The sequence below is a fragment of the Callithrix jacchus genome, chromosome 4 (assembly GCF_049354715.1).
Source record: "Callithrix jacchus isolate 240 chromosome 4, calJac240_pri, whole genome shotgun sequence".
Taxonomy (NCBI): Eukaryota; Metazoa; Chordata; class Mammalia; order Primates; family Cebidae; genus Callithrix; species Callithrix jacchus.
Genome location: NC_133505.1, coordinates 137,859,573 through 137,873,680, shown reverse-complemented (window position 1 = coordinate 137,873,680; position 14,108 = coordinate 137,859,573). Strand labels below are relative to the sequence as shown.

General features: G+C 36.1%; 1 protein-coding gene across 4 annotated transcripts in view; it reads right to left on the bottom strand.

The window, feature by feature from the left end:
- Window positions 1–14,108, bottom strand: part of AKAP7 (A-kinase anchoring protein 7) — a 148,919-nt gene that overhangs the window by 73,828 nt on the left and 60,983 nt on the right. For all 4 annotated transcript variants that reach the window (XM_002746958.6, XM_008995070.5, XM_054254440.2 and 1 more), the window contains one exon: window positions 5,313–5,425. In XM_002746958.6, the coding sequence (XP_002747004.4) occupies window positions 5,313–5,425 (113 nt within the window). The remainder of the gene's footprint in view (window positions 1–5,312; window positions 5,426–14,108) is intronic.

Sequence of the window (14,108 nt, the reverse complement as noted above, 5' to 3'; positions counted from 1 at the left end):
AAGCTGACACACTGACTAAATGTCTCCTGGTGTTAGAAAGAGATATAATTGCCAAGAAAAGCCTTATGTTTCGCAGAATCTGTCCTTAGCCTCAACTTGGCAACCAGAATTCCATGCTGTCACAGAAGAAGCTTCACATCAGGACATTTGAGAGAAGTTTCTGTGTTTTCAAAATTTTGAATACAATATACAGAATGTTTAGTTCCCCACTGGGCTTTTGGTTACTGCTACTACATGCAATTACCTGTTAACAGGTGCCCACAAGAGGACAGGACCCTGGAAGCCCAGGAATTTCTGCACCAAAAACTAAACACCACTGGGAAATCCTCACATTAGATCTGTACAACCTCCCAAGGAGTGAACACTCATCCCCTGTACCAGCCACCTGTCCACATCTTTAATGTCAATGAGATGTTTTACTTTCATAAACAGACTGATTATAGCTCTGACTTTGAATCACAATTTTTTAAGTTGACATGGATAACAGCTTTTCAGGTTATTTTTTAAAATGACAATGACTAGATAATAAAAAAGAATCTCAACTGGGTTATCACTACAGAATATCTCATTACAACTCCTATAGACAATAATGAATGGACCAGCTATCTTACTATCTCAGAATTTATTCTATTTTATTTTATTTTATTTTATTTTATTTTAGACACAGCTCTGCCATCAGGCTGGAGTGCAGTGGTGCAATCTCGGCTCACCGCAACCTCCACCTCCCGGGTTCAAGTGATTCCCCTACCTCAGCCTCCTGAGTAGCTGGGACTACAGGTGTGCACCACCACACCTGGCTAATTTTTTGCATTTTAGTAGAGACTGGGTTTCACCATGTTGGCCAGGACGGTCTCAAACTCCTGACCTCATGATCTGCCCACCTTGGCTTCCCAAAGTGCTAGGATTACAGGTGTGAGCCACTATACCCAGCCAGAAATTTTAAAGTAATCCGGAGCATTCCTCTACACATCACACCTCTTTTTACCAAAAATCATCATGTCTACCCTGACAACAATAGCACCAGTACTTTAGGAGTGCATCAGTATCATACACAAAGTCATTTCCAGACTATCCTCTAGCAGGTCAAATCAAAATATAAGAAGGACACCAGTTGGCATCAGTCTTTAAAACATAGCATTTTTTTTTTAATTTGAGACAGAGTCTCACTCTGTTGCCCAGGCTAGAGTACAAGGACACGACCTCGGCTCATCACAACTTCCACCTCCCAGGTTCCAGCAATTCTTCTGCCTCAGCCTCCTGAGTAGCTGCGATTACAGGTGCCTGCCACCACACCTGACTAATTTTTGTATTTTTAGTAGAAATGGAGTTTCACCATATTGGCCAGGCTGGTCTCAAACTCTCAACCTTGTGATCCTCTTACCTTGGCCTCCCAAAGTGCTGGGATTACAGGTGTAAGCCACCACACCTGGTTAACAGGAGGTATAATTTAGCTCTCTTCCAGATGGTCTCACTTTACACCACCCCTCCATACCTGAAACTGAAGGAACAATCCCATGACAATGGAAAGCCTTCAGGTTTTCTGAATCCCATGGCTTCCCCTCACTCCTGCATTGTCATGGGGCCTAACTAGCTCATCACCACTTCTTATTACACTCCGCTCACCAAAGTCCTATCCTTTGGGATTTACTATATTCTGAGTGACATTAAGGTCAGCTCTATTCACTGATCTACCAAAAAATAATGGGCTAAGAGAACAACTGTGGGAAGCCACTTTTTACCTCTAAAATGCACTGAAATCATTAAGGTATTGGCAAGGCAAACCCAAGGAAACCATTTTTATGCAATTTTAATTATAGTATAGATTTTATATACTATATATGGTATAGTGTTTTATTTACCTTTTTGTGCTGTTATAGAATCCTTATATCTACTTTACTAGCTGCTTACAACATTTATACGATTTACACCATAATTGACTTAAATATTTCCTTTTTGTTGTGGGAGTTATTTCTATTATTTCCCTATTATTAACATCAGCAAACATCTTTATGCATAAAGAACTTCTCTTTTTAAATTAGTAAACATTTTATGCATAAAGAACTTCTCTTTTTAAATTCTTTAGAATAATAGCAGCTAGGACATCTTAAAGAAAACGAGATTTTTTTTTATATTTTTTTAATGTCAGTTGCATAATTCATGCTCAAAGGGCCATTATCAATTTTATATGACCTCTGATAGTCTTTCTATCACAAGTTTATCCTAACAAATGTTCTTCTCATACACCATGGTCGGGAGTATAAGTTGGCACTATTGCTTGACAAGGCAATTTGAGATGTTTCTGAAAGTTTATAATGTCCAATACCCTTTGCCCTTAGAATTCCAATTCAAAAAATTGGTACTTTGAAATACTGGCATATCCACCCAAAGAAAAGCGAACAAGGAAGTTCATAACAGCATTATTTGTGGTAGCAAAGAAACAGAAATCAATCTAATGATTCATCAAGGGAAGAATATTTCAATTATGATAAATCAAAATAATTGTTTCTGTTTTAAAGAAATTATATGCGTGTATGTGTATGTGTGTCCATATATATTTGCCATGCATAGGAAAAAGTCTGGAAGGATCTACTGGCAATGTTTACCTAGAGAGAGAGAAACATTATATTGGAAAAGGAGGTTGCAGGATGGTAATGAGGGAGAAACTGTAACTTTCACTCTGTAGGTCTGTATGTATTTGGACTGTTTACAGTAAACATATATTCAGATAATACTTCTATAATTAAAATAACTTTTTAAATAAAAAATAAAATATGTGAAATGAGTCCAATCTCCTAACATGCAAGTGGAGAAAAAAAAAAAACTATCTTGCCACCCCCTTCTTTTATTTCACTTTCACTCTAAATAACATGGAAGGCCAGCAATACATTCCATGATCATCTTTATTTAATGATCATCTGCTTGTGACCATTAGATCAATGGATGGATTTAAAACAAAAATCCAGAAGAAAATTAGCACTGAGAGAGAGGAAAATAGATATCTGTAAATGTAAAAACATTAAGAATGAGACTAAGAAACCATGTATTTTAAACAATATACATACCAAATCATGAATTATAATAAAGTAAATAAATGAAATCCTCTTGTATGTATGCCACCTTTTCATAGGTTTTAACCTTTACCGTAGATTTACTGCACAAGAAACTGTTGGATATTTATTTAAGCCTACAGGTCTCAAGTATACTCCTCTGCAGATCATCTGGATCAGAATCATAGATGGCATTTACTGAACATCAAAAGCTTAGGTCCTAGGTGCATCTTTAATCTAAGGGTAGAGGGTGGAAATCTGAAGTTTCAAAAGGTACCCCAGCTGACTTGTGAATTCCCAAATCTAAGATCCACTTCCTCAAACTTTCAGGCAAACTGACCATCATAGTAGTGATGGGAATAGATTCATTCCATAAATTAAAAGAAAAAATTCTTATTTGACTTTCTGAAAAATAAGATCATAATTCATTTTCTAAAAATCAAGCATTCTAACCTAAACAAAATGCAATCTGATTTGTATTTGTGTACCATTCAAACAGTGACTATATTCATCACCACTCTGTGCCCAGCACCCAGTGTCTGGCACACAGTAGTCATTCAATACATATTTACTTAATTAAGATGATTTGGAACAGGAGCTCCTTACATATAGAAATGACTCTGTGTGAACTAGAGCTGGCCAGGAGGAGGGAAGAATGTGAGACAGAATGAGATAGGATGGTTTCTCAGGTACAGAGACAGGGCTCTGTAACTGATAAAATTGTGATCTCAGTGACATCACAACCATTCCAAGTCTCACGTCACTTTTCTATAGGGTAAGATTGTTTCTGTGAAATTAACTGCCAATAAATCATTTAAATGCAGCTTGAAATGTTGACACATATAGTCTAAGCAGTTTTTTAATAAAATCCCTTGGGTGCTCTCATTTCAAAGTTAATACTATAAAGACAAAGAAACATTTTGGAATGGAGATATTACCTTCACCACTGATTGTCATTCTGTGATTAAGTTTGAAACCACTTGGAAGAGGATAATCCATTTGAAAGCAAAACAAGAAAGATAACCAATAAGAATTCAAACTTTCAGTCAACAGGTTTTGTAAATTTTTATCATGCCAGATTCCAAAATCTATCATTTACGCCAATTACTTTACCTAACATATTCTGGAATGATACCTTATATGATACTACTAAATTTGTGGCATTGCAATCCAAAAAACCATGCAAGATATCTTTTTGAGATTTTCAGCAATAGTTTATAGAAAACTCAACTACAAGATGGTGAGGCACCCAAACCCATGATTTAAAAGACCCAAAAGACTTTTCTGAGGACAGAGACATTAAATACAAAATGTGCCAAATTTAGAAAAAAAAATCTACTTACTACTATACATGGCCTTCATTTCTAGAGCTGCAAATCAGTCTTAACTACAGCAAAGGGTCATGGAGAGCAGAGAGCAGCTATTAATCTGCATGCCCACCTCTAAAACGCTGATCTATCAGAGCAGGCCATCATGTGTCTGAATCTGCGTGAGGAACCCCCTAGGCTGAAATGGGAAACACAATGAAGGGTGGCCTTAGGATTTTAGGAGAAATGCTCATGAACCTAGAAGAAAGTCAAAAGTTGCTCTGACCTCGGAGGGAAGAAGGGGTGGCCTACAAAGGCAGGAAATCACCCTGAGACAGGGGAAGTCAAAAGACCTGTTGCTTGGATTGTGCCACTGCTGACCATCCTTAGGGAGAAGTATTTTTAAATACCTCCAGGAAAGGGGGTCCCTCAGTTACTCTCATACCCAGTCTCTGGTACACCTGGTTCCAAGGCCTCAATGGAGGCAACTACTGAAAGATGATCTTTTGGAAACCTTAAAGAGTGACAGGAAGAGGGGTAAAAAAGCTTTGCCCGCCTTGAAGAACCCAGTTGGCAGTGAGCAGCACCAGCGTACACAGGCCAGCGGAGGAAGCTTTGAGAGCAACAGGATGCAAATAACCACAAGCAAGAATAGCAGCAAAACTGAACTATGGCACCACCTCGAGGATGAAGCAGATGCAGCAACAGTGGTAGAAATAAATGATGCCAGAGTATGGGAGAACAGCCACAGTGGCAAAGGAAGGCAAAGCTCAAATAGCCTCCGTGGAGGGCCAGGAGCATCCTCAGCGTTCCTGGAAATTGGTACCAACCTGACTTGAAATCCCAGAAGCAAGAGTGGTGTCAGAGACCACAGCAATGTCACTCACTCATGCTCCTGACCATGCTCATGGCTGGCATGGCCTGGTAAAACAGGCTTGCAATAAGAACATGCACTCACATTCTTACGGAGCCACGGTGCTTTTGACAACTTCATGAAGGTCAAATGAGGCTTAAAACTTCTGCTCTCTCCTGCCCGGATGCCTTTTTCTTGAAATGTCCTATTTGCAGTCTCTGAAGAAAATAATGAGAAACAAAGAAATGCTGCTACAATATTTTCACAGTTGTCTTTAATTGCAAAAAAATACCAGCTCAAACAATAACTAATTATTTTACAGTGAAAATTATTGTATAGACCTGTTTAAGATACTTTCTTTAAAAGAGAGCAAAAATTCATAATGTGATGATAACAAATGCTATATGACAGTTAAATGTCCAGTGATTTCACACCTACGGTAAAACTCACAAAAACAATTTGAAAGGCTACCTAATAAACAGAATAACTGTTGGGCTGACATGACGCTGATTTTCACTGAACATCCCAGTGGTTTCCATAAGTATAAAAAAGGACTAGCTCATCTGAAACCCTTCATGTCTAAAACTTCTGCTTCCAAGATAAATCAGCAGAAACGTTCCCTGAGCAACGAGAAACAAACAAGGTAAGCCCTTTGACTGTTCCAGCTTATATCCTTGAGTGTCCAAGGCCTTGTGTAGGAGGTGAAACAGATAAGAGTCCAGCCATTCCTGGGTTGAGGGAAAAGAGCTAAAAGGGACAGAGTAGTTGAGACGTGAGACCTAAACCAAGAAAATTTCAGAGCTCTTCAAAGGGTTCCCCCAGAATATTCAACGGAGTCCTCCTTAACAGTGCATGTGTGCAAGGAAACTATCCTGGGCTGGGGAGAAACATACTCAAAAGGATTAGAGGGAAGAGTGTCCAGTACTCTAATAAGAAAAGGTGAGATCTTTGATTGTCCCAGCTTATATCTTTGAGTGTCCAAGGCCTTGTGTAAGGAGGAGAAACCCAGATGGAGCCCAGAAATACTGTCTGTCCCATTAGCCAGACTGTAGAGACTCAAGTAGAGACTCAAGATTCATGAGACATCAGGTAAAAAGAATAGTCTTGCCTCACTAGTGAAGAATAATTAACTCTGGACTGGTACTCTTCTAGTACCCAAAAAATCTTAGAAGCAAGACCCAAAACAAACAAACAAAAAACTATTTCCAAGTAACTTGTGTACCAGAACAATGCCCAAGGATATTTATAGAAATACAAAACAATCCAGCACCCAACAAGGTAAACTTTACAATGCCTGGCATCTAATCAAAAACTACTAGGCATGCAAACTAACTGGTCAATATGGCCCTCATTTTTGAAAAGATTAATCAATTAATCAAAAGTGACTCAGAACTGACATAGAGGTTAAAATTAGTACATAGGGCATCAAAATAGTTATTGTAACTGTATGTCCTAGGTTCAAAAAGTCAAGTAGAGACATGGAAACTATTAAAATCCAAATTCAAATCAACTTTATAGAGAGATGGAAACAGCAATTTCTGAGAAAAATTAACTGGATGGAAGTAACAGGTGAGACACAGCAGAGCAAAATATTGATAAATTTGAAAACAATGCAATAGAACATAAAAGAAAACACACTAAAAAAAAAGAAAATGTAAAGAAAAAAGAATAGAGAACAGAATTATCAGTGAGCCCTGGGACAATGTCAAGTTGTCTAATGTGTCTGTAACTGAAGTCCCTGAACAAGGGCAAAGGAGACGGAGTTAGAGAAAATACATGAAGAAATGATGGTGTTGCAGAATGAGAACTGCCACAAGCACGATGGAAAGCAATCTGGGTAGCAACTATTAAAATTTAAGCTACACCAGCATTTTGAGCTAGCAGTTCGAATTCTGGGAAAATACAAAAGAAATAAAAGCATCAGTATACAAAATTCTATGAAAAAATATTTATTAAAGCATTATCTGAATTCACACAAACTGGAGATAACTTTCATCAATAAAGAAGTGGTTGATAAATTACTATATGGCCATCATGAAGGAAATAAAAGGAATTAATTAGAACTAACACATAGACATGAGAAGATGGCCATGATCCATTAAGCAAAAAAAGAGAACTTACATGGTTATTACATCTATAACATGGTTCTCTGGAATGTAAGAGAGAGAAATAAAGAAAATAGCCTATCTATTTTTACTAACATGGAAAAATAGTATAGAATACCTTGGGATGTGGTTTGAGATTGAGTAGAGGTAGAAGAGACCAGAGTTATACATAGAAACATACATGGTTTGAATTGTTATAATGAACATATATTACTTTTGAATAAAAAAATTAAAAAATAAAATAGGCACAATAACAAAGGCACTATATGTTAACAACATGACATTGCTATAATTTCACAAACATCGAACTAGAATGCACAAAGAGGAGGACAGAATCATTTGGCATATATGTAAAAAAATCATACTTTGCAAAGATCAAGGGTAAATAAATTTTCACATGGTTTTTTTTATCCAAAAATAGGTGGGGCTAATACTATTAAGTCAATTCTAAAGATATGAAAACTGGCACACAGGAATGACTCAGAATTTTATCAGATAAATTTAACAAAGATATTGAAATAATTAAAAAGAATCAAGCAGAAATTCTCGAGTTGAAAAATGCAACTGACATGTTGAAGAAGGTATTACAATCTCTTAATAGCAGGGCCGAACAGACAGAAGAAAGAATTAGTGAGCTTGAAGACAGGCTATTTGAAAATAGTCAGAGAAGACAAAAGAAAAAAGAACATAAAACAATGAAGACCACCTACAAGACCTAGAAAATTGTTTCAAAAGGACAAATCTAAGAGTGATTGGCCTAAAGAAGAGTTAGAGAAAGAGATAGGGGTTGAAAGTTTATTCAAAAGGATAATAACAGAGAACTTCCCAAATCTGAAGAAAGACAGCAATATTCAACTATAAGAAGGTTATAGAACACCATGCAGATTTAATTCAAAGAAGACTACCTAAAGGGATTTAATAAGCAAACACCCAAAGGTCAAGAATAAAGAAAGGATCCTAAAAGCAGCAAGAAAAATCAAGCAAATAACATACAGTGTAGAGCTCCAATATGTCTGGCAGCAGACTTTTCAGTGGAAACTTTACAGGCCAGGAGAGAATATGATGACATAGTTAAGATGCTAAAAGGAAACATCTTTTACTCTAGCATAGCATATCTGATAAAAATATCCTTCAAACATGAAGGAGAAATAAAGACTTTCCCAGAGAAACAAAAGCTGAGGGATTTCACCAACACCAGACCTGTTTTATAGGACATGCTAAAGATAGTTTTTCAATCTGAAAGAAAAGGACATTAATGAACAATAATAAATCATCTGAAGGTAGGAAACTCACTAGAAATAATAAGCACAAAGAAAAACATGGACTATTGTAACACTGTAATGAGGGTATATAGATTAGTTCTGTCAGAAGAAATATTAAACAATGAACTAATCAAAATAATAAATACTACAACTCTTCAAGACATATCACTATAAGACAAAAAGAGAAACAACAAAAAAGTGGGAGAACAAAGTTAAGGTGAAAAGTTTTTATTAGTTTTCTTTTTGCTTGTTTATTCAATCAGGGTTAAGTTGACATCACTTTAAAATAATGAGTTATAAGATAATATTTGCAAGCCTCAGGGTAACCTCAAAGCAAAACATATACAACGTATACACAAAAGAATAAAAAGCAGGAAGTTAAGTCATACCACAAGAGAATATCACCCTAACTAAAAAAAGGCAAGAAGAAAAGAGGAAGAGAAAATCACAAAAGCAAAAACAAATGACAAATGGCAATAGTAAGTCCTTACTTAACACTAATAACATTGAATGTAAATAGCCTAAACTCTCCAATAAAAAGACACAGAGTGGCAGAATGGATTTTAAAAAACAAGATTCAATAATCTGGTGCCTGCAAGAAACACACTTCACCTATAAAGATGCACACAGACTGGAAAAAAAAAAAAGAAAAAAGAAATCCTATGCCTTCACTGCTGAATTCCACCAAACATTTAAAGAAGAGCTAATACCAATCCTACTCAAAAAGGAGCAGGAGTGTATATGCTTCTATCAGAAAAAATACATTTCAAGCAAAAACTGTAAGAAGAGACAATGAAGGTCATTATATAATGATTAAGGAGTTAATTCAGCAAGAGATATAACAATTGTAAACATATTTGCACCCAACACTGGATCACCCAGATATGCAAAAGAAACATTACTAGAGCTAAAAAGAGAGACTCCAATACAATAATAGTTGGATACTTCAACACCCTACTTTCAGCACTGGACATATCTTCCAGACAGAAAATCAAAAAAGAAACCATAGACTTAATCTGCACTATACAGACCAAATGGACCTAATAGATATTTACAGAATGTTTCATCTAATGGCTGCAGAATACACATTCTTTTCCTCTGTACATGAATCATTCCCAAGGACAGACCATACGTTAGGTCACAAAATAAGTCTTAAAACATTCAGAAAACTGAAATGATATCAAGCAACTTCTCTGGCCATAACAGAAGAAAACTACAAGTCAATAATAAGAGGAATTTGGGGAAATATACAAAGATATGGAAATTAAACAATATGCTCCTGAATGACCAATGGGCCAATGAAGAAATTAAGAAGAAAACTGAAAAAAATTCTTGAAACAAATGATAAGGGAAACACAACATACCAACAAAACCTATGGGATACAGCAAAAGCTGTACTAAGAGAGAATTTTGTAGTTATAAATGCCTATATCAAAAAGAAGCAAAACTTTAAACAGATAACCTTATAAATCATCCTAAAGAACTAGAAAAGCAAGAGCAAACCCAACCCAAAATTAGTGGGAGATATTAAATATCAAAGCAGAAATAAATGAAAATGAAAAAGAATCCAAAAAAAATAACAAAATGAAAAGTTGCTTTTTTGAAAAGATAAGCAAAATTGACAAACCTTTAGCCAGACTAAGAACAAAGATAGAAGACCCAAACATATAAAATAAGAGCTGATAAATGAGACAGTACAACTGATACCCCATAAATTCAAAGGATCATTAGTGGCTGCTATGAGCAACTATATGCCAATAAATTGTAAAATCTAGAGGACACAAATAAATTCCTAGACACATACAATCTATGAAGATTGAACCATGAAGAAATCCAAAACCTGGACAGACCAATAAAAAATGAGATAAATGCCATAGTAAAACACCTCCCAGCAATGAAAAGCTTGAGACCTGATGCCTTCACTGCTGAATTCCACCAAACATTTAAAGGAGAGCTAATACCAATCCTAGTCAAACTATTCCAAAAAATAGAGGAGGAGGGAATACTTTTCCAAACTCATTCTACGAGGCCAATATTACCCTGATATCAAAACCAGACAAAGGCATATCAAATAAAGAAAACTACACACCAATATCTCTGATAAACATTGATGCAAAAATCTTCAATCTAAAATATTCACAAACTAAATTCAATACGCTAAAAAGATCATTCATTATAACCAAATGGATTTATTCCAGGGATGCAAGGATGGTTCAAAATATCTGTATAAATCAATGTGATACATCATATCAACAGAATGAAGGATAAAAACCATACGATCATTTCAATTGATTCTGATAAAGCATCTGATAAAATTAAACATCCCTTCATGATTTTAAAAAAAACTCAAAAAACTGTGTATAGAAGGAACATACTTCAACATAATAAAAGCTATATATAATAAAGCCACATCTAGTATCATACTGAATAAGGAAAAACTGGCAGCCTTTCCTCTAACCTCTGGAGCACAACGAGGATGCCCACTTTCACCACTGTTATTCAACATAATATAAGAAGTCGTAGCTAGAGCAATCAGACAACAGAAGGAAATAAAGGGCATCCAAATTGGAAAAGAAGTCAAATTACACTTGTTTGCAGATGATATGATCTTACATTTTTTAAAAAACCAAAAGAGTCAACCAAAAACTGTTAGAACTGATTAAAAAATTCAGTAAAGGTACAGGATACAAAATCAATATACAAAAATCAGTAGCATTACTATATGACAATAGTGAACAATCTGAAAATGAAATCCAAAAAGTAATCCCATTTACAATAGTCACAAACAAAACACCTAGGAATTAACCAAAGCAGCAAAAAATTTCTACAATTAAAACCATAAAACACTAATTGAATAAGTTAAAAGATAGCACCAAAAAAATGGAAAGATATTCCATGTTCACGGATTGGAAACATCAATGTTGTTAAAATATCCATACTACCCAAAGCAATCTGAGATTCCATGTACTCCCTATCAAAATTCCAATGACATTATTCACAGAAATAGAAAAAAAAATCCTAAAATTCACATGGAACCACAAAAGACCCAGAACAGTCAAAATTATCTTGAGAAAAGAGAACAAAACTGAAGGAATCATATTACTTAACTTCAAGTTATACTACAAAGCTATAGTAACAAAAACAGCATGGTACTAGCATAAAAACAGACATTTAGCTCAATGGATCAGAATAGAGAACCCAGAAATGAATCCACACCTCTACAGTGAATTCAATTTCAACAAAGATGCCAAGAGCATACAATGGTGAAAAGACAGTTTTTTCATTAAATGGTGCTGGGAAAACTGGATATCCATATGCAGAAAAATGAAACTAGACCCCTGTCTCTCACCATATACAAAAATCAAATCAAGTGGATTAAAGACTTAAATCTAGATCTCAAACTATAAAACTACTACAAGAAAACAATGGAAAAACTCTCCAGAACATTGGTCTGGGCAAAGATTTCTTGAGTAATACCTCACACGCACAGGCAACCAAAGCAAAAATAAATAAATGAGACCACATCAAGCTTAAAAGCTTCTGGCTGGGCATGGTGGGTCACATCTGTTATCCCAGAACTTTGGGAGGCCAAGATGTGCGAACTACTTGAGTTCAGAAGCCAGCCTGGGCAACATGGCTAGACCTCATCTCTACAAAAAGATATGAAAATTAGCCAGGGCATGGTGGTACACACCTGTAGTCCCAGCTACTTGGGAGGGCACGGTGGGAGGATCACTTGAGCCTGGAAGGCGGAGGTTGTAGTTAGCTGAAACTGCACCACTACACTCCAGCCTGGGAAACAGAGTGCGACCATTTCAAAAAAAAAAGAAAGAAAAAAAGCTTCCTTCTGCATAGCAAAGAAAACAATCAACAGAGAGACAACCCACAGAAGAAGAGAAAATATGTGCAAACTACCCTTCTGACAAGGGATTAATAACCAGAATTATGATGAGCTCAAACAACTCTATAGGAAAAATTTTAATAATTCAATTTTAAAATTAGCAAAGATCTGAATACTCATTTCTCAAAAGAAGACACACAAATGGCAAACAGGTTTATAAAAAGGTGTTCAACATCACTGATCGTAAGAGAAATGCAAATCAAAACTACAATGAAATATCATCTCACCTCAGTTAAAATGGCTTTTAACCAAAAGAGACAGGCAATAACAAATGCTGGGGAGGAAGTGGAGAAAAAGGAACCCTCATATACTGTTGGTGGAAATGTCAATTAATACATCTACTATGGAGAACAGTTTGAATTTTCCCTAAAACACTAAAAATACAGCTACTATACAAGCCAGCAATCCCACTGCTGGGTATATACTCAAAAGAAAGGAAATCAGTATATTGAAGAGATATCTGCACTCCCATGTTTGTTGCAGCACTATTCACAATAGCCAAGATTCAGAAGCAACCTAAGTGTCTGTCCATCAACAGATGGAGAAAGAAAATGTGGTACATTCTATTCAGCCATAAAAAAGAATGATACCCTGTCATTTGCAACAACACAGGTGGCACTGGAGGTCATTCAATTCAAGTAAAATAAGCCAGGCAAAGAAAGACAAGCTTCACGTGTTCTCACTTTATTTGTGGAAGCTAAAAATTAAGACAATCTATCTCATGGAGATAGAGCATAGGAAGATGGTTACCAGAATCTGGGAAAGGTAGTAGGGGATAGGAAAGAAATAGGGATGTTAATGGGCATTAAAAAAAAATAGAGAGATGAAGACCTGGTATTTGACAGCATAATAAAGTGACTATAGTCAGTAAGAATTTAATTGCACATTTTAAAATAACTAGAAGAGTATAACGAGATTGGTTTTATTTTAATTTTTATTTCATTAGTTTTGGAGGAGCAGGTGGTGCTGGTTGCATGGAAAAGTTCTTTAGTGTACCAGAATCTAAGAAATCACCACTAAAGAACTTTTCCATGCAACCAGCAATGTACACTGCACTCAATAGGTAGTCTTTTACCCCTGATCCCCTAGCAAATTTCCCCCAAGTCCATTATATAATTCTTATGCCTTTGCATCCTCATAGTAAGCTATGAAACGTTCCTGTGACAGTAACTTTATTTAGTCATCTATAGTTTGTTTGTTTGTTTGTTTGTTTGTTTGTTTGTTTGTTTGTTTTTTTAAGATGGTGTCTCACAATGTTGCCCATTCTGGTCTCGAACTCCTGGGCTCAAGTGATCCTCTGCCTCAACCTCCAAGTAGCTGGGACTACATGCATACATCACCACACCTGGCTACTCATCTGTATTTCAACTAGAATATCTATTTCTTCCTGGTGGGAAAAATTAGACATTTTGAAAATTCTTAGTGTTCCCTGGGACTGTATCTTTGTTGAAGACGGCAGCTAATGGAGTATCACAGCATTTTTGATTGGAGGAGAGAGGTGGGCCGCATTTGGATCACTATTTGGCATCTCCTAAGACATGCACCAAGCTTGATTTCGGCAACTGGATTCTCCCTCATTCCCATATACAAGGATTCTCTGAAACTTTGGTGCCCTCCCAGATACACAAGATTT